Raw genomic sequence first — 21,279 nt, 5'->3', positions numbered from 1 at the left:
AACAGTTGATCTTATGAAGGTCATTAATGACCTCCATGCTGCTGAATTCAGTGATCATTTCTCAGTCTTCATATTACTCAATATTTATATCCTTCAATATTTATATCCCTCAGATTTGACAAGATCACTCTCCTCCTGGAAAAACTTTCTTCACTTGTATTACCTTTCTCCTAGTTCTCTGGCAGCAGATTTGCATATTTTCCTCATTTCTTCAAATTCTAAATTTTAGAGTTCCCCAGGGCTTGGTTTGCTATCTACACTCACTGCCTAGATGAGCTGGTCCATTCTTATGGCTTTAAATGCCATCAAAATGCTGGTGATTTCCAAAATTATATGTTCAGATCAGAACCTTCTACCCCTAAGCTCTGCTCTTGTATTAACTACCACAAGATCTCTCCACTTAGATGTCTAACAAGATTATCAAACTGAAATGTCCAAAGCTAAACTTTCAATTTACCCTTCAAACCTTTTCTCCCACAGTCTACCTCATTTCATTTGGCCCCTTAGTCAGATTAAAGCTGAATGAACTCATTCTTGAGTTCATTCGTGACTCTTCTCTTTCTTTCACATTCCACGCATGACCCACCAGCAATTCCTGGAAGCTCTGCTTTCAAACTATATACAGAATCGTACCACTTCTCACAGCCTCCTCTGTTCCCACCCTGATAATGCCACTGTCGTCTCTCACTTGGATTATTGCAGTAGACTCCTCTCTGGACTCCCTGCTTCTGCTCTTACATCAGAGTGATCCTGTTAAAACATAGATCCTGGTGCTTCTCTTCTCAAAGCCTGCTAAGAGTTAAAGCCAAAGCCCTTACTGTAACCTGCCAGGCCTTTCATGACCTGGCTTCATATCCCCCATTCCCTTCTCATCCCTCATCTTCTTACTCATCTCCTCTCTTACTCTCTCCAGCTGCATTGACTCTTCATCGTTTCTCCAACACACAGGCACATTCTTGCCTCAGGGCCTTTACACATGCTCTTCGCCTCTGCTTGGAATGCTCTTCCTTCAAATATCCATGTAACTTGTGCCTTTTTAAAAGTCTTTACTCAATTGCCACCCTCTCAGTGAGGTCTTTTTTGGCAGTCTTACCAAAAATTTTAACAAAACTACCACAACAGTTTATATCTCCCTTCCTGCTTAATTTGATGTTCTTCAAATTTACCACTACCTAACATACTATGTATTTTACTTATTTTTTTTAATTATCTTATCCTAGAGCTGTGCATGGCAAGTAGACAGTCAAACATGGTAGAAGGAATGGCTAATGAGTTTGATGAAATGCATTTATCTAATAATTTTGAAGTGTTTCATCTCATAGGATAGTTTGAATTTCATGAATTAGGAAACTTTCAAAAATAAGAATGATTAAACATATCTTTTTTTTTTCCTGTTCTCTTCTAGGGAAAACCAGGTCCAAAGGGGTATGCAGGTGAATCAGGACCAGAAGGCTTGAAGGTGAAGCAACTGACTTTATTACCAGTTACAAAGTATAATTTTCAAAAAGATAAAGTTATGACTTTCATAACAATATAAAATAAACACATGTCAAAGATTTTTATTCAACTCATTAATTGAAGGAACCAGTCATATGTTAAAACTTGTTCAAATATTGATAGCATTTGAAATGTTATATGTCTTTACATCTATATCTGTATCTGTATATATGTCTATAAATATCTATGACTATAACTATGTCTATGTAATTGGATATGCATTTTAGTAAAGGAATGTTCAGATGTGTAGTTAGATACAGGACAATAAACCATAACTTTGAGGGCTGTCTATTCCACTGGACAGAAATCTACAAGTTACTATAACTTCACTTAAAAAATTTATATGTGTGTGTGCGTGTGTGTGTATTTTCACTAAGTCTGGGTCCTCTAATCAATGATATACAGTAAGTCTAAGTAAGCACATACCCTGCATAATCATTGGGTGTTCTTCATACTTTTATGACATTGAAAAAAATGTGTTACCTACTTTCTTGCTTTGTTTTCAAGTACTGTATGACTTTTTTGTAACACCAACAAATATAAAGTAAGGCAGTGGTTTTATATGTACAGCATTAAGGTCTGAAGGAAACTTATAAGAATTGGTGATTTGTACAAATTTAAAATTCAATGAAAAATTGAATTGCATCATAGATTTATTGCTGAATTTCCTAAAGCTAGAGTTCATTATTTACATTAAACTCTTCATTTTTGTGATACAGAAACTAAGGAAAAAACCAAACAACACTTTTTGAGGTCAATTAATAAAGAAATATGAGCTAAAATATTTTTTATTGTGTCAGCATGTCTGTTGCTGAAATTATCTTGGGAGAGTATGTGTACCTGACTCTCAAGTTACATAGAAAAACTCCCAGAAAATAGAAGCACGATATTTATAAATAGAAGGCTTCATTCTCCTTTACTGTATTTAATCCCTGTACTGCCAAATAGCTCTAAAAAATCCACCTGTGAACTACCATCCAGTCAAACTGGCAAGAGACCAATCTCAGTGATTATTGACATTCTGCCTTCTCCCTAGAATTACACCAGCATCTAGGTGGCATCTGTGTTACCTAGGAAGTGAAGGAAGTTCTTTAATGTTCAGTCCTCATACTTGTCTCTGAAATTTCTTCCTTGGTGTATTACATAGCTATTCACTAGGACCTGGCACTCCCTTAGGGGAACCTGGCACTCTGGGGGAGCACTTAGGGGTTGGTTAAGGGTCACCGCCTTTCACCGAACTCTAGGATCTCTATTCTCTCCCTAGGCCTGGGGGATTATTCCTCTCTGTCTCTTTTTGCCCTCAAAGACAACTCACCTCCTACATTCAGGCTCTTTGAAAACTAAAGAGTGAATGTAGGTAATCTGCAAGCAACTTTTGCTTTCTGCCTGTTAACACAGACCTCCCTTAAGACTACGTATCACAAAGGGTCCATCTCCATAGTTGGAATTTGAGAGGGGCGTTGGGTAAGGAGGAGAAAATAAAAGAAAATTAATTATATATATGTATATATACACATACATATTATGTATATATTTGTATATATATACATAAAATCCTGCCACATTATTTTCTACAAAAGCTATCTAATGAACTATCAGTCAAAAACTAGGATTTCCAACCTACTATTACAATGTTTTATTCTTTACTATTTATCTAAATGCGTACAGAAATAGAAAAGAAAATTTTTATAGTCTTTGAAAGTTTATTTCAAACTGATTACCTATATGAATATTAGGTTTCAGTGCTTAAAATCAGCACCATCCAATAGAGTATGTAATACGAATCACAGATGTGAGCCACAGTAAAAAAAAAAAAAAAAAGTGAAAAGAAATAGGAGAGATTAATTTCAGTAATATATTTTATGTAACCCAAGATATAAGCATATTATCAATTCAACATGTAATCAATATTAAAATTATTAATGAGATTTTTTTATACAAAGTCTTTGAAATACAGTGTGTATATTATACTTACATCACATTTCAGTTCAGACAAGTTAATTTCAAATGCTCAGTAGCTACATATCATGAGTGGCTACAGTATTGTTCAGTGAGTTTAACTACCCCACACTGCAATATAATTATTAATTTTTAGACAGCAGTTGATGGCTTAATTTCCTATCTCTGGTATAAATAAAATGTACATTCCTGTCAGATTAACTATATGTGGTACCCTGAACTTAATCTTCTACTTTCATTAATCTGTGCTTTTGTTCAGCCTTTGTTCATGCCATTCCTCACCACTAAAAATGGCACTTTCTCATCACCAGTGTAAAAATCACCTGTTCTTCAGGGCCCAACTCAAATACAGTTTCATAATTTATTATTTGAAACCATTAATGTTTGGATTTTAAAAAGGTAATATATATATATATATATATATATATATATATATATATATATATATATATATATACTGTATTTTACTTAACACTGCCAGCAGGCTATGGGACAGCACAACCATAATTAGACAAATTGATATTTCTATGGTGAAATGTAAGGATGTTCAGATTAATCAAACTATATCAAGACTATAAGTAGCCTCACTCAGATCAGGTAAAAGCATCACTATCAAATAAACACAGGTTAGGTCAAGTTTGCCACTAAATGTGTTGTGAAAAACTTTGGGTTTTCAGAGCTTTAGGGACGGCAGAACTGCGGTTAAGATTATGAACATGCATTACTTCTCCAGTGAAGCCAGCTCTAGCTGCACACGCACACAGGGTGCCTGTGCCTAGGAACTCCTTTACTACTTACCTGTAGCGTGTGTTCTGTTCTGCTTGTTCTGCTCAGCATTGTGAGATACCTTCTCTACTGAAGCAAAGAGAGTGTTCCTGCGCACATGGGCTTTATTTTCATTCTTCTTAGTATCTTCTGCAGTGGCAGCCTACCACTCTGCCATTTATAGAGTATACCTCAGTAGACATTTTATTTTTTAAATTTTATTTGTAAAAGTGTTTTAAAAGTGATTAAACGTCATAAATAGAAGAATGTAATTTAAGAAAACAAGTTAATATTATTTGAATGAAAATACAGGAAGGACTACGTTCTGTACAAATACTGTAACAAGAGTTTTGAATAACTGAAAGTTTCTTTGTGATTTTCTAGGTTATAGATAATTACATTAAAATGAAAACAGGAGCAATGTTGAGAGGAATCTTGTTTGAAAAATAATCATTTTTGCAACCTTATATTCTTTATTAACAGGGAGAAGTAGGAGATCAAGGAAACATTGGGAAGATTGGTGAAACAGTAAGCTTATTTTATGCTCTTATTTTCAACTTTTAAATCATCTTGTGAGCATTTTTAGGAATCATGTTAGCATGATCTATGCTTATAAAATTCAGAATATAAAATACTTACCCACTACAAATTTAAATTCATTGGTGATGTGACAAATAAAACCTACTCTACAAAAGAGAAATGAGGGAAAACACAGATACTGATAGTTTTATCCAATATAAATTACATTTGTGATCTCAGGAACATTCTTGTATCTAATATTTGGTCTTTACATTTAGTTCTGATCATTTCAAACTAAATTTGACCGTAATGTTTTTCATGATTAAAAAACTACAAATTATCAAACCATAAAATATTATAATAGGTGGAAGATATTTTTCTTTGTATTTGAAAGATTGGAGTAAACCATGAGGTTAATTCATTGGGAAACATAATTTCTTTCCTCAGAAGTTTGGCTTGTTTAAATTTACATTATTGAGGAAGTAGGAGGCTTCATGTTGTATTTGAATCAGATATGTTAGGGGTAATTTTTTTTTTTTTCTATGGGACAAGTCAGCTACAATATTCTCTAACAAATGAACCTACATAACATATAAAGTAGTAAATTAAATTAATGAAAGGCAAGTGACTTTATCTACAGAGTGTGCTGGGTTGTCACAAAGAAAGTGATACTGTTTAATAACAATAGTTATTTAATAGGTTAAATGAGCAAATGTAATTTTCTATAACCTATCTTACAACTTAAATAAAAATAAATTTTCTTAAAAATTGTTTTGTGAGCTTAAATAATTAAATATATTTTCTAGCCTGGTAGTAAAACAGCAATGCATTTCTGATACTCTTAATTTTTGTCACTAATTATTAATAAAAATAGGGAGATGATCCATTTAGTCTTAAAAGATCATTGCCATACCATTTAATCCTGAATCACTAGAAGGTGAATATTTTTTTCCTTTTTTTTAACCAAAAGGGAAATTTCAATGGAGTATTTATATCAATTCAATTATTCAAGGCTTCTCATCAAATATGAATGTAATCTGTATTTCTCTGTCATTCAAATTTTTTAAAATTTAATTTAAAGAAATGAAATTCTGCCATTTCTGAGTGACAAATTGCTTAAAAATATATATAAACTAAAATTTATAGCCAAACTTAAAATAACAATGAAGAACAGAACATCTTTTCTTAAAATAACACATATCAAACTTCTAAGTTTTATTTGCTTAATAATGTTGGACTGGTTCCACTAGTAACCCATCACCAGTGCTGTCCAAAGAGGAAATGGACTATTTTGGCAGGTAGCAGATTTCTGTTATTGGAGGGAAATTAACAATTATGGATCATTCGCTATGTGCCAGCCATAATGCTATGTGATATTTTATATTGTGGAATTTCATTTAATTCTCTAACAATTTTAAAAGACACATTTTGTTATTCCAGTTTTTGAAATGAGGAAACTGAAGCACAGTAAGTAACCTGTTCAGAGTTACATAGCTGATCAATAGCTAAACTAAGATTTAAACCCATAGCTCCAAACTCAAAATCCAGATCTCAAAATCAAAAGCATTATACCATGCTGGGGATTTTTTTCCAGCTTTACTGAGGTATAATTGACAAATAAAATTTAAGATATTTAAAATGTATGTGATGATTTGATACGCATATATATATATTGATATATTGTGAAAGGATCCCCCCACTTCCATCAGGTTAATTAGCATAGCTGGGGATATTTTAATATTAGCTGAAAGCCACTTGGCCTAGATATTATAGAGAGGTTTTAGGCATCAGATAAGTTATGAAACAAAAGGACCTTTCCAACTTTGAGGTCCCATCTTCCTCATTAAGGATGGGAGATAAAGACTTTAAAAAACTTTAGTGGTTATATTGAATTAATTAAGATATATAAAACACCTGAAGAATATTTTTGGCTCTTGATAATTCCCAACTTCTATTTTATCATATTAATTTCAAAATCTTAGAAATATAGTTCATCTAATCCAGAGTTCTGTTAAAACTCTCAAGAGATATGGGAAAATACGATTGCGCTTCATGATGTCAGTCTTGTAATTTGGGGATATCTAAGGTTAGTTGTAATTGCATAGCTAGTTTTTATTTTTCCCAAACTTTTTGTATGGTCATTTAATTCCCTTTTAATAGCCTCCTCCAGTTTTGTTTCTTTCTAGATTCATACAAATTAGAACCCAATTTGTGATAGAGAGTGCCGAACACAGTGGTCCCATCTCGTGTCTATATACCTCTTGCATTTACTTACTATAGGCAAAGAATTAATTTCTATAAATGTGCCCTAAATAAGTCTCTAATTTCAAAGAAATTATCCTCTACGTTCTAGCATTCTTTTATGAATAAACCTGGAATTATCCCACGTTAATTGCCAGTCCTCTCTGTCTTTAATTCTCTAGGCTGAAATTATTTGAAGAGCTGTAAAAGGGAAGAGAATATACTTTTTCAGTATTGGTCAAGAGACCGGAATTAAAATCAGTATATAGGCCTTATAAGGGAACAGACATTATAAGGGATAGACATTATAAGGGAACAGCTTTTTTTGTAGGCAAGAATATTTTAATGGAATTCCTAACACTCAGACTCTTCCGTAGAGTGATTCAACACCTTGTCTTTAGATTTGGATGACTTCCTGCAATCATTTGTTCAGCAGATATTTATATTTATATTCAGGCACATTCATTGACCATTTGATCCCTGCCTTCATGAAATTTATAGTCTATCAGAGGTTTGACAGACATTAAATAAATAATCACATAAAATATATAATTATAAACTGTAATACATTCTCTAGATGAAAATTTTAAGGGACTGTGACAAAGTTGCCAAATTTAGATCAGGAGATGAGAGAAGACTTTTGAAATGCCATATGAACTGTGACCATAAAGAATGGTATGAGTTAGCTTGGGAAGAGTGGGGGGAAAAACTGCTCCTGGAATATGCAATATAACATACTTCCCACCTGTGCCACTTGCCTTGCTTTAGACAAGTCACTTAATTTCTCTAAATATTTGTTTTCTCAACAGTATAAGTATGAAAATAATGACTACCTCATAGAGTTTCTTATGAGGATTAAACATGATAATGCACTTAAAGCACTTAGCACAGAGCTGGTCACATAGTGAAAACTTGATAAATGTTAGCTGTATTGGCCCTGATGGTGGTTATTCTTACATGTGATGGTTCTAAGTGGGAAAGCATTTAACTGTTTTGAGGAACTGAAAGAAAGCCAGTGTGGATAGACCTTGGTGAACCAAGGGAAAAGCAGTATTAGGTGGTATTAGTGAAGGAGGCAGGAGCCAAATCATTCAGGACCATGTTTATTATTTTGGACTTGGTCCTAAAGTAGATGGAGAATCATTGAAGTATTCTAAGTAAGGCAATGACATGATTTAATTTGTGTTTTAAGATCACTCTGTAGCAGTGGATTGGGAACTTGGAACATGGTTGTGAGCAGCAGAAGTAGAAGAGGGTAACCAGTTAGGATGCTATTGCAGTAGACTAAACGAGGGAGAAAAATGACAGGCCAGATGATGGCAGTGGAGATAAGTGGATGTATCTGAGATCTGTTTAAGGTGACAGTTTGGACAAAGGCTGCAATAAAAGAGAATGATTCTAGTCAGTCCCCAGCATATAATAGACCTTTGATTACTGTTTATGATTATCAGGAGAATTCTGGAAGCGTAAGGAATTGGTATTTATGATGTTTAAGGATAATTCCAATTCTAAGAATCTATGACTCTTTTCTAAGAATTGTAATGTTTTCTAGTCTTCCTCTCATCTGCCAATTTGGCTTCTTTTCTCTGGCTGTCTTTCTGGAGTTGGAACAAACAGAGCTAGACTAAATATTTTAGGGGCAGTGGATCCACAGCCTTCTCCATGAGTGGGATAACTTTATGTTTTCTTTATTTTTGATGATACTCAAAACTATGCAGGCTTTTTTCAATAGCAGGAAACTGGGGTGTCTTTGGAAAATGATCAGCAGTCACTCCCAGGATCCTTTTCTAGTCTGTTATTTTAAAGATAAAATTTGGAATTTTTTTTCATTAAGTGACCTTGATTACATTAAATTCAGATGCCGTTTTTCTGCCCACTTGAAGAGCTCCTCATGATTGTCCTATACTCTGACCAGACTCTCTTTATAGCTCTTAAAATATAATCCAACTATTTGATTTCACCTCATTTACTCCTTAATTTATCCATTTAGCAAATTTCATAAGCAATCTACCATGTCCTCTCTGTTATTCTGCCTGCCCCCTGGTGTGCTAGTGTATAGTAAATGACTGATGAACAGAAAGGAAGAGGAAGAGGAAAGGCCATGCATAATCCTCAAAATCAGGTAATCCAGTTCTCATTATAAAACCTTTAGAATCAGAGAACTTCTGTTGGCTGATTCTAAGCTGGATTATAACCAATTCATTCAAGACCAAGTAGAGGTGGAGTCAGAGGAGGAAATTAAAAGAAGTCTATTTCTTGAAGACCTATTATCTCATTTAATCTTGAAACAACCCTTGTAAGATAAATCTTACTGCCATTCTATAAGTGAGGAAACTGAGATTTGTTGAAGTTATGTGATATGTTCAAATTCACAGCTAGTAAGCAAATGTGAATTCTCTAATTCCAGTTCTAAGGTTCTTTTCTCTGCGTCAGGAAATCATCAGTTTGTCCTGTTTTTAAATGGAACCTTGAAGTGCATCCTTGTGAATCAATGGTTAGAAAGATTTAAAAGATTTTGAAGGATCTGGAAGAAAATATTTTAGAAGTGCTCAACACAAAATCTCATTTGATACAGTGGTTAGTTTTGCTGCTTTCTCGTAGCATTACTGTGAAATTATTATCAAACTTGATACAAGCTGGTTTTATTTAACAAGTTCTATTCTTTCTTTCATTAAGAGGAGAATGGTGGCTTTATGTGGACATATCTAAATCATAAAAAGTGACTCATATTTCCTTGAGGAAAAGTCCCAGACTTGATGGCACCATTTAGCCAAACAGAAAGAACAAAGTAAAATTCTATCAATTGCCCCTCTGTAGGGCCTCTGTAGTGACTTTATCTTAAAAAATATCATCTACTCCCTTCTGTTTTCAAGCTGCACATACCTGTAGCACACTGCAAAGCTGTGTATATCTCCTACCTGGCAGGGTGTGGTAATTTTTCTCAGAGAATGGAAAGTTATATGAAATGTATATCCACGATGCAGTCCATCACAAGAAGGATATATACCTGAATATGATAAAAAAAAAAGCTACAATTTATTGAAAATCTGTGATCTGCCAGATACTTTGCATATATTGTATCTTTTAATCCTTACAAAAGACACTGGGAAATATTCCTTTTTTATACAAAAGAAAACTTATGTTTCAGAGAAGTTAAACTTGTCTGAGGTCAGATAATAAAGTAGCAGAGCTGGGACTGAAAAGGAATTATGACTAACTTCTCCATATCCCCATGCTTCCTCTTAACAATGAGGTGAAGATTTCTAATTGTCTTTCTAATGAATACATATCGTTCTGTTATTACTGTATGAAGCTGAAAATTATGGGGCCCCAATTACCACATGGTGGTTTGACAAGTGTCTCAAAAACATGTATGTGTTAAACTGTTATGTTTTAGGATCATGTATTTGACATTTATCATCTTTGAAATGTTTTAATAGCATCACTTAGTCAATTAAGTGAATTAATTTCACTATACTATTAAGTCTGTGAAAGTGTAGAACGTTAAAAAAAAGTATCAATCAGTGAAATCAAAAGGGAAGTTACAGAAAGTGTGTGGACATATCAGTGGATATGAACAGAGAAGATATATAATGTTATAATTCCAGGTAAATTGAAGAGAAGTGAAGTAAACAATTCTAAAAACCCTACCATTCTCTAAAACCAGGTCCAAGGTGAACTATTACTTTAGACATGAGATGCCAATAGTTTTAAAATCTCAAACACAAGAGATTTATCCAAGAAAATGGAGTCAGCAAATTTCTAGGAACAGTTGAGGTGCTTACAAAGGTAGAAGGATTTTTGAGTCTTTTGGACTATAAGATACACTATTTTCCTGACATTTATGACATCTCTTTGTAAAAAGCAAAATAAGTTACTAAGAAAATAGCAAATACTATATTAGATGTGATCCTATAGAAATTTTTTCTACAGCTACGAAAATTAAAGAGTATGGGAAAAATGATGACTATGGAAAATCGTTCATATCACAAAACCAAATGTCATAAGAGGTAGACCAAGAATAAATCACATGTAAGTGGTTATTAAGGAAAAAGCAACAAAAATTTTTTTAAAATTCACATGATTATAATATAAAAGCTAAAAGGCAAAATTTATATCTATGGGGAAATGAGTGATACACATGATCCTGTGCTACAAGCTAAAAACAGAGAAGTTATTGAAAGCCAAGCATATAAAGGCTTATATACTTTATTTTTTTATTATTATTATTTTTTTAATGTTTATTTATTTATTTATTTTCTTATTAGTCATCCATTTTATACACATCAGGGTATACATGTCAATCCCAATCTCCCAATTCATCACACCACCATCCCCACCCCCCGCCGCTTTCCCCCCTTGGCGTCCATACGTTTGTTCTCTACATCTGTGTCTCAATTTCTGCCCTGCAAACCGGTTCATCTGTACCATTCTTCTAGGTTCCACATATATGTGTTAATATATGATATTTGTTTTTCTCTTTCTGACTTACTTCACTCTGTATGACAGCCTCTAGATCCATCCACGTCTCTACAAATGACCCAATTTCGTTCCTTTTTATGGCTGAGTAATATTCCCTTGTGTATATGTACCACTTCTTCTTTATCCATTCGTCTGTCGATGGGCATTTAGGTTGCTTCCATGACCTGGCTATTGTAAATAGTGCTGCAATGAACATTGGGGTGCATGTGTCTTTTTGAATTATGGTTTTCTCTGGGTATATGCCCAGTAGTGGGATTGCTGGGTCATATGGTAATTCTATTTTTAGTTCTTTAAGGAACCTTCATACTGTTCTCCATAGTGGCTGTATCAATTTACATTCCCACCAACACTGCAAGAGGGTTCCCTTTTCTCCACACCCTCTCCAGCATTTGTTGTTTATAGATTTTCTGACGATGCCCATTCTAACTGGTGTGAGGTGATACCTCATTGTAGTTTTGATTTGCATTTCTCTAATGATTAGTGACGTTGAGCAGATTTTCATGTGCTTCTTGACCATCTGTATGTCTTCTTTGGAGAAATGTCTATTTAGGTCTTCTGCCCATTTTTGGATTGGGTTGTTTGTTTTTTTCATATTGAGCTCCATGAGCTGTTTATATATTTTGGAGATTAATCCTTTTTCGGATCATTCATTTGCAAATATTTTCTCCCATTCTGAGGGTTGTCTTTTCATCTTGTTTATGGTTTCCTTTGCTGTGCAAAAGCTTTTAAGTTTCATTAGGTCCCATTTGTTTATTTTTGTTTTTATTACCATTACTCTAGGAGGTGGATCAAAAAAGATCTTGCTGTGATATATGTCAAACAGTGTTCTTCCTATGTTTTCCTCTAAGAGTTTTATAGTGCACGGTCTTACATTTAGGTTTCTAATCCATTTTGAGTTTATTTTTGTGTATGGTGTTAGGGAATATTCTAATTTCATTCTTTTACATGTAGCTGTCCAGTTTTCCCAACACCACTTAGTGAAGAGACTGTCTTTCCTCCATTGTATATCCTTGCCTCCTTTGTCATAGATTAGTTGACCATAGGTGTGTGGGTTTATCTCTGGGCTTTCTATCCTGTTCCATTGATCTATATTTCTGCTTTTGTGCCAGTACCATATTGTCTTGATTACTGTAGTTTTGTAGTATAGTCCGAAGTCAGGGAGTCTTATTCCTCCACCTCCATTTTTTTCCCTCATGCCTGCTTTGGCTATTCGGGGTCTTTTGTGTCTCCATACAAATTTTATGATTTTTTGTCCTAGTTCTGTAAAAAATGCCATTGATAATTTGATAGGGATTGCATTGAATCTGTAGATTGCTTTGGATAGTATAGTCATTTTCACCATATTGATTCTTCCAATCCAAGAACATGGTATATCTCTCCATCTGTTGGTAGCATCTTTAATTTCTTTCATCAGTGTCTTATAGTTTTCTGCATACAGGTCTTTTGTCTCCCTAGGTAGGTTTATTCCTAGGTATTTTATTCTTTTTGTTGCAGTGGTAAATGGGAGTATTTCCTTAATTTCTCTTTCAGATTTTTCATCATTACAGTATAGGAATGCAAGAGATTTCTGTGCATTAATTTTGTATCCTACAACTTTACCAAATTCATTGATTAGCTCTAGTAGTTTTCTGGTGGCATCTTTAGGATTCTCTATGTATAGTGTCATGTCATTTGCACACAGTGACAGTTTTACTTCTTCTTTTCCAATTTGTATTCCTTTTATTTTTTTTTCTTCTCTGATTGCCGTGGCTAGGACTTCCAAAACTATGTTGAATAATAGTGGTGAGAGTGGACACCCTTTTCTTGTTCCTGATCTTAGAGGAAATGCTTTCAGTTTTTCACCATTGAGAATGATGTTTGCTGTGGGTTTGTCATATATGGCCTTTATTATGTTGAGGTAGGTTCCCTCTATGCCCACTTTCTGGAGAGTTTTTATCATAAATGGGTGTTGAATTTTGTCAAAAGCTTTTTCTGCATCTATTGAGATGATCATATGGTTTTTCTTCTTCAATATGTTAATATGGTGTATCACATTGATTGATTTGCATATATTGAAGAAGCCTTGCATTCCTGGGATAAATCCCACTTGATCATGGTGTATGATCCTTTTAATGTGTTGTTGGATTCTGTTTGCTAGTATTTTGTTGAGGATTTTTGCATCTATATTCATCAGTGATATTGGTCTGTAATTTTCTTTTTTTGTAGTATCTTTGTCTAGTTTTGGTATCAGGGTGATGGTGGCCTCATAGAATGAGTTTGGGAGTGTTCCTTTTTCTGAAATTTTTTGGAAGAGTTTGAGAAGGATGGGTGTTACCTCCTCTCTAAATGTTTGATAGAATTCACCTGTGAAGCCATCTGGTCCTGGACTTTTGTTTGCTGGAAGATTTTTAATCAGTTTCAATTTCATTACTTGTGATTGCTCTGTTCATATTTTCTATTTCTTCCTAGTTCAGTCTTGGGAGGTTATACCTTTCTAAGAATTTGTCCATATCTTCCAGGTTGTCCATTTTATTGTCATAGAGTTAATTGTAGTAGTCTCTTAGGATGCATTGCATTTCTGCGGTGTCTGTTGTAACTTCTCCTTTTTCATTTCAATTTTATTGATTTGAGTCCTCTCCCTCTTGATGAGTCTGGCTAATGGTTTATCAATTTTGTTTATCTTCTCAAAGAACCAGCTTTTAGTTTTAGTGATCTTTGCTATTGTTTTCTTTGTTTTTATTTCATTTATTTCTGCTCTGACCTTTATGATTTCTTTCCTTCTGCTAACTTTGGGTTTAGTTTGTTCTTCTTTCTCTAGTTCCTTTAGGTGTAAGGTTAGATTGTTTATTTGAGATTTTTCTTGTTTATTGAGGTAGGCTGGTATAGCTATAAACTTCCCTCCTAGTACTGCTTTTGCTGCATCCCATAGGTTTTGGATTGTCGTGTTTTCATTGTCATTTGTGTCTAGGTATTTTTTGATTTCCTCTTTGATTTCTTTAGTGATCTCTTGGTTATTTAGTAACGTATTGTTTAGCCTCCATGTGTTTGTGTTTTTTACGTTTTTTTCCCTGCAATTGATTTCTAATCTCATAGCGTTGTGGTCAGAAAAGATGCTTGATATGATTTCAATTTTCTTAAATTTACTGAGGCTTCATTTGTGACCCAAGATGTGATCTATCCTGGAGAATGTTCCGTGAACACTTGAGAAGAAAGTGTAATCTGCTGTTTTTTGGTGGAATGTCCTATAAATATCAATTAAATCTATCTGGTCTATTGTGTCATTTAAAGCTTGTGTTTCCTTATTAATTTTCCGTTTGGATGATCTGTCCCTTGATGTAAGTGAGGTGTTAAAGTCCCCCAGTATTATTGTGTTACTGTCGATTTCCTCTTTTATAGCTGTTAGCAGTTGCCTTATGTATTGAGGTGCTCCTATGTTGGGTGCATATATATTTATAATTGTTATATATTCTTCTTGGATTGATCCCTTGATCATTACGTAGTGTCCTTCCTTGTCTCTTGTAACATTCTTTATTTTAAAGTCTATTTTATCTGATATGAGAATTGCTACTCTAGCTTTCTTTTGATTTCCATTTGCATGGAATATCTTTTTCCATCCCCTCACTTTCAATCTGTATGTGTCCCTAGGTCTGAAGTGGGTCTCTTGTAGACAGCATATATATGGGTTTTGTTTTAGTATCCATTCAGCAAGCCTGTGTCTTTTGGTGGGAGCATTTAATCCATTCACATTTAAGGTAATTATCGATATGTATGTTCCTATGACCATTTTCTTAATTGTTTTGGGTTTGTTTTTGTAGGTCCTTTTCTTCTCTTGTGTTTCCCACTTAGAGAAGTTCCTTTAGCATTTGTTGTAGAGCTGATTTTGTGGTGCTGAATTCTCTTAGCTTTTGCTTATCTGTAAAGCTTTTGATTTCTCCATCGAATCTGAATGAGATCCTTGCTGGGTAGAGTAATCTTGGTTGTAGGTTCTTCCCTTTCATCACTTTAAGTATATCATGCCACTCCCTTCTGGCTTGTAGAGTTTCTGCTGAGAAATCAGCTGTTAACCTTATGGGAGTTCCCTTGTATGTTATTTGTCATTTTTTCCATTGCTGCTTTCAGTAGTTTTTCTTTGTGTTTAATTTTTGCCAATTTGATTACTATGTGTCTCGCCGTGTTTCTCCTTGGGTTTATCCTGTATGGGACTCTCTGCGCTTCCTGGACTTGAGTGTCTATTTCCTTTCCCATGTTAGGGAAGTTTTCGACTATAATCTGTTCAAATATTTTCTTGGGTCCTTTCTCTCTCTCTTCTCCTTCTGGGACCCCTGTAATGTGAATGTTGTTCCATTTAATGTTGTCCCAGAGGTCTCTTAGGCTGTGTTCATTTCTTTTTATTCCTTTTTCTTTATTCTGTTCTGCAGCAGTGAATTCCACCATTGTGTCTTCCAGGTCACTTATCCGTTCTTTTAGCTCAGTTATTCTGCTATTGATTCCTTCTAGTGTATTTTTCATTTCAGTTATTGTATTGTTCATCTCTGTTTGTTTGTTCTTTAATTCTTCTAGATCTTTGTTAAACATTTCTTGCATCTTCTCGATTTCATTTAGTTGTTTTTCCAGGGTTTTATCTTGTTCCTTCATCTGGTACATAGCCCTCTGCCTTTTCATCTTGTCTATCTTTCTGTGAATGTGGTTTTTGTTCCACAGGCTGCAGGATTGTAGTTCTTCTTGCTTCTGCTGTCTGCCGTCTCTATACTTTATTTTATATTAAGTATATTTTTCTTTATCCTTATTAAATATGCATCAAGTTACTATTAAAAATTAAAATATTCTAGGAAAAGGAATAAGATCCAACATATATGGAGTAATATAGGGAACAAGGTATTTATCATACATGTCATATTAAAGAGTAATAAACAAAAGTACTCTTCTTAGTCTAATAAAGTTTCTCAGATTGCCCAAATTAGAATAAACTGCTTCAAAGCAACCAAATAAAAGAGAAATTTAAATGGAACTTTGTGCCTCCAAAGTCACAATAACATCACTCATTTTAAGATGTAAACATTCAGTGTGTATACTGCCTAGGGCACTAAGCCTATTAGCCTTCTGACTAAGAAAATATAAACTTGATCACTTTACCTATTTTAGAATTGATAAAAAAATAAGCATTTTTTAGTTACCTTTGGTTTTAAAGGATTTTCTCCTAAGGATTATTTTTAAAATTCCTTAAAATATAATTGTGTATTTGAACCTGTAACATGAAGATTCAGAATCCTAATAGGTTTAAAGATTATTATCCTATGATTTGAAGTAAATTAGTTGTCTACAAATATGTGTATCTCACATGTTCTTCATCATGTACTGTGTTCTGGAAGGATATTGTGATTTCTTACAGCCAACAAAAATGAAAGACACGTCTTTCATTTATTCTATCATTAGAAGATACTTATTGAACACTTACTGTGTGCTAGATATACAGCTAAATAAGGCTTGATCCTTAAGTGATTTAACTTCTAGAAACTGTGTAAAGAATTCTACACATAATTTTGCCCAAACACTAATCATGTTATATAAGATACTCTAAGACAAGGAAGCAAAAATTGTTTTGACAGTCATCTTAAAGATATATATGTTGATAAAGAAACTATGCCTTTGTTTGGCTAAAAATGTGTTACTATTTTTTTAGGTAGGGATACTACAAAGCAGTAATCCTTTAGAGCTAGATTTCTATATAGAAGAGCTCTAGAGGTGGTACTTTGGTTGGAAGGGGGACTTCCCTTGAATCGCTGTTTGCCTAGAAACTACACTATTTTCTTTTATTAGTGTACTATCCTATTTTTATTTAGATATTAACACATCAATAAAAATAGCAAAAATATCTAGTGGTGTTTTTATGCTTAGAATTTATATGATAGATAATACCTCATTTGTTTATATCAAAGAATAGGAGGGGCTGATGGAAATAATGGTAAGGACTGGAGTTAAGGTTTCCTTGGGCCACCCGTTGGCGCTACCGCTCTTAGAGAAGGTGAATGCAGAATTAAAATCTGAGAGTAAGGCTAGTAAAAAATCTTGTGGTTCTGACTTAAAAAAAAAAACAAAAGTAAGATCTACATAACCAATGTAACATTGGTTATGTTACATTGTTCATTGGTTACATTGGTTATGTTACATATGTTCAAAATCTACATTTTGAAATTTAAGGTTTACATTCATCCTAAACAAGAATCAGGACATTTTTCTATAAGGGCCAAATATTATATATATTTAGGCTTTGGGGCCATACAGTCTCTGTCACAGCGTTTCAACTCTGCTATTGGAGTGCAAAAGCAGTCATAGACAGTAAGTAAATGAATGAGTCTGTCTGTGTTGCCAATAAAACTTTATTTACAAAAACAGACAGTGGACAGGATTTGGCCGACAGGCTTTAGTTTGCCCTTTCCTTTTCTAGAAGGTCATACTTTACCTTGAATACACCAGTTTTATTAAATCAATCTGCCATATGCAGTTCTGCTTTATTAGTCATTTATTTTTAACAGAAAAAAAAATCACTAAACACAAATGTGATTTTTTTCAAACAAGAAAACAGATTCAAGCTAGCAGACAGATTGTGTTGCGATCAGGCATTGATTTTGTGTATTAAGTGTGAATATAGTGAATTAATTTGCATTTATATAGACCACACGTATATCCAGAGTAACCTGCTGGAATTTATTGTTCATTTTCCTTAACAGATACTTAAGAATCTCACCAGGAAATATTTTCCAAGAACAATGAAATCTGCTCTTTATGTGCACATGTTCACTAGAACCATTTTTCTGAACATGGTACATGTTTTTTGAAGTTCTGTTTTAAGGGTCAAAGGATTTCCACATATTAAGTTTTAGTGAGTTTTTCTTTCATTACTTTGGAAAAGGTTCTAAGGGAATGTCATTAGACCTGTATTCCCCTGTATACAGGGGGATGTAGGTATTCCCCTGTATACCTATTCCTGTATTAGGTTGAGATATTTTGCATTTGCACTCTATCTTCTGTTTTTGAAACGTCTCTTTTTTTCATCAATTCAACAAAGCAGCCTGATGGAGAGCATCACAGCATTTTTGCTCATAAATATGTATGGAACATTTAATGCTCTTTTTTTTGACTATAGGAAAAATAATTAAATGAAATCTGGATTTTATTTTAACAATAAATACAGCCAGCTTTGTGTTTTATAGAAAACTTTATGTAAGAATGTAACCTTTTCATTTCTTCAGTTCCAGGTAGAAAGATAGTAGCTGCTGAGATACAGAGATTATATGCTCAGTTTTGGGTTTGTTTTTTTTTTCTGATTAATGGGTTTTGGAAAAACTATGTGACAAAATCTATGTTTTTCTGGTATGTTGATAATACCATTAGAAATAAAATCATTTTGTAGTCACTAAAATCAGGAAAGACCTAGATAATACAAGCTTCTCCAAAAATGCTAGGGGGATGGGACATAGTAGATTATAAGGGGGGGAAATCAGTCTATAAAGGCCTTAAGAATATGGGTTGTAAGAATTTCTCACCCTGACTTTTAAGACCTCCCACAATGTATACCTCACCTATGTTTATAATTGTTATTTCTCACACTTCCCAACTTACTAGGCCCAACCAGGTCATTCAACATACCTTCAATGTAACCCACTTATTTATGCCATTGTTTCTATCACCTCTAAAGACTTTCACTTTCCCACTCCTATTGTCTGCCTAGCATCAACTTTCAAGACCCATTTTATTTTATTTATTTTTATTTTTATTTTTTTGGTGTGTTAGTTTCTACTTTATAACACAGTGAATCGGTTATACATACACATATGTTCCCATATCTCTTCCCTCTTTCAAGACCCATTTAAAATCATCTGCTCAACCTTGAGGTCTTCCCTGCTCTCCTTGCCAAATTAGATTCAGTCTCTTCCTCCATTAAGCCTTTATCTACATTATTATGGTCCTTAACTTATTTTGCTTTGTACCACAGTTACTGTTTTTATTTGAACTATCTGTACAGAAAACTGTCTCCCACAGCAATGAGCACATGCCTTAAATATTATACATTTTCAGTAAGTATAAGTTTATATGATGAACTGAGATAAATTAAGAAGTAAAAGGTGATTTTTCTAATTTATTTGCCATCTGTATCCTGAGAGGACTTTAATGTACTTAAGCTAAGTCTGAAAATATGATGTATTCTTGTGAGACAGTCAGAATATGGAAGAACATTTCTTTGGGAACAACAGCATAAGAACAAAACATATGGAGGCATGAAAGATCTGTAATGTTTGCAGAACAGTATTGTAAACAGCTCAGAATGACTGGAGGGAGGTAAGACACAATATGTCACAGCTCACCTGGCTCTTGTTACTTACCTATAATGTCCTTTCTATCTTTTCTGGATTACAAATACCTACTCTTCTTCCACAAGTCAGTGCAAGTGTCACTTCCTTTAAACCTTGATTGTTTTATCCTCTATGACTTATACATGCTTCTGTCATCATTTATTAGCCTTAATTATTTACATGTCTTTCTCATACTAGACTGAGTTCTTTAAGGACCAGGGTTTGTTAAGCAAAACCTAAATCATGATGAAGTGTAACATCTGTTTAGGAAGACTAATAATGAATGAAGGTAAATCCAAAAGCTTCCTCTGATCTGTAGTCTTCCCTAAAGTTGAAAATTGCATCTCAAACTTACTGGGTTCAAATTTGTATTCATCACCTCTCCTCCAAAAGCCATTCTAACCCCTCCTCTAAGCATTTTTTCTTTTTCTTTTTGAGGTCTTCCACTTCTTTCTATTATCAAAGATCATTCAGAATGCCCAGTAATAAAATTTTTCATTATATCAGTTTATTTTTTCAGCTTTATTAAGGTGTAATTGACAAATAAAATTGTAAGATATTTAAAGTATAAAATGTGATGATTTGATATACCTATACATTGTGAAAGGATTCTTTCCATCCAATTAATTAACACGTCCATCTCCTCACATATTTACCTTTTTTGTTTGTGTATGAGAAAATTCCAATTATACAATACACTGTTATCAACTATAGCCACCATTATATACCTTAGGACCACATTTGAAGTATATGTTGTATACCTTATTTATTCTACAATCTTAATCCACTGACTTTTTGAGGCTCTCACTATTCCACAGACATTGATTGTATATCAATTATTTGTCAAGTATTCTGTTAGATACTACAGATATAAAGTAAAAATAATCGTTCTTGCTTTTGATGCGTTAGTGGGGAAATGTGTAAAAAAACAGTTAAAATACAGTAATTGTATTTCTATAAGAAAAGATCACTGCATTCTGCATGTAAGATCAAGGAGAAGGCTTTGGAGGGGAATCCACAGTTGATCAGGACCTTGATAAATGTTGAGAGTTTTCCTAGAAATAGAGTAGGGCCTTAGGCAGCACTCCAGATAGGAGGCCAGACCTGTACAAAGGCTAAAAATCATGAAAGAACCCAGCATATACTGAATTGCTCTTAGTGTATTTATTTATTTATTAAAATTTATTTTATCTGTTTATTTTTGGCTGCATTGGGGCTTCGTTGCTGTGCGCGGGCTTTCTCTAGTCACGGCGAGCAGGGGCTACTCTTCCTTGCAGTGCGTGGACTTCTCACTGCTGTGGCTTCTCTTGTTGTGGAGCACTGGCTCTAGAGCGCAGGCTCAGTAGTTGTGGCGCATGGACTTAGTTGCTCCGTAGCATGTGGGGTCTTGCCAGACCAGGGCTTGAACCCATGTCCCCTGCATTGGCAGGCGGATTCTTAACCACTGCACCACCAGGGAAGCCCACTATTAGTTTAGTACTACTGG

General features: G+C 34.1%; 1 protein-coding gene across 6 annotated transcripts in view; it reads left to right on the top strand.

Moving 5' to 3' along the window:
* Positions 1-21,279, top strand: part of COL24A1 (collagen type XXIV alpha 1 chain) — a 389,657-nt gene that overhangs the window by 176,202 nt on the left and 192,176 nt on the right. For all 6 annotated transcript variants that reach the window (XM_036826641.1, XM_036826634.1, XM_036826651.1 and 3 more), the window contains 2 exons: positions 1,406-1,459; positions 4,705-4,749. In XM_036826641.1, coding sequence (XP_036682536.1) covers positions 1,406-1,459; positions 4,705-4,749 — 99 coding nt within the window. The remainder of the gene's footprint in view (positions 1-1,405; positions 1,460-4,704; positions 4,750-21,279) is intronic.

Source organism: Balaenoptera musculus, chromosome 1, assembly GCF_009873245.2.
Source record: "Balaenoptera musculus isolate JJ_BM4_2016_0621 chromosome 1, mBalMus1.pri.v3, whole genome shotgun sequence".
Classification (NCBI taxonomy): domain Eukaryota; kingdom Metazoa; phylum Chordata; class Mammalia; order Artiodactyla; family Balaenopteridae; genus Balaenoptera; species Balaenoptera musculus.
This window is presented reverse-complemented; position numbering and strand designations above follow the sequence as displayed.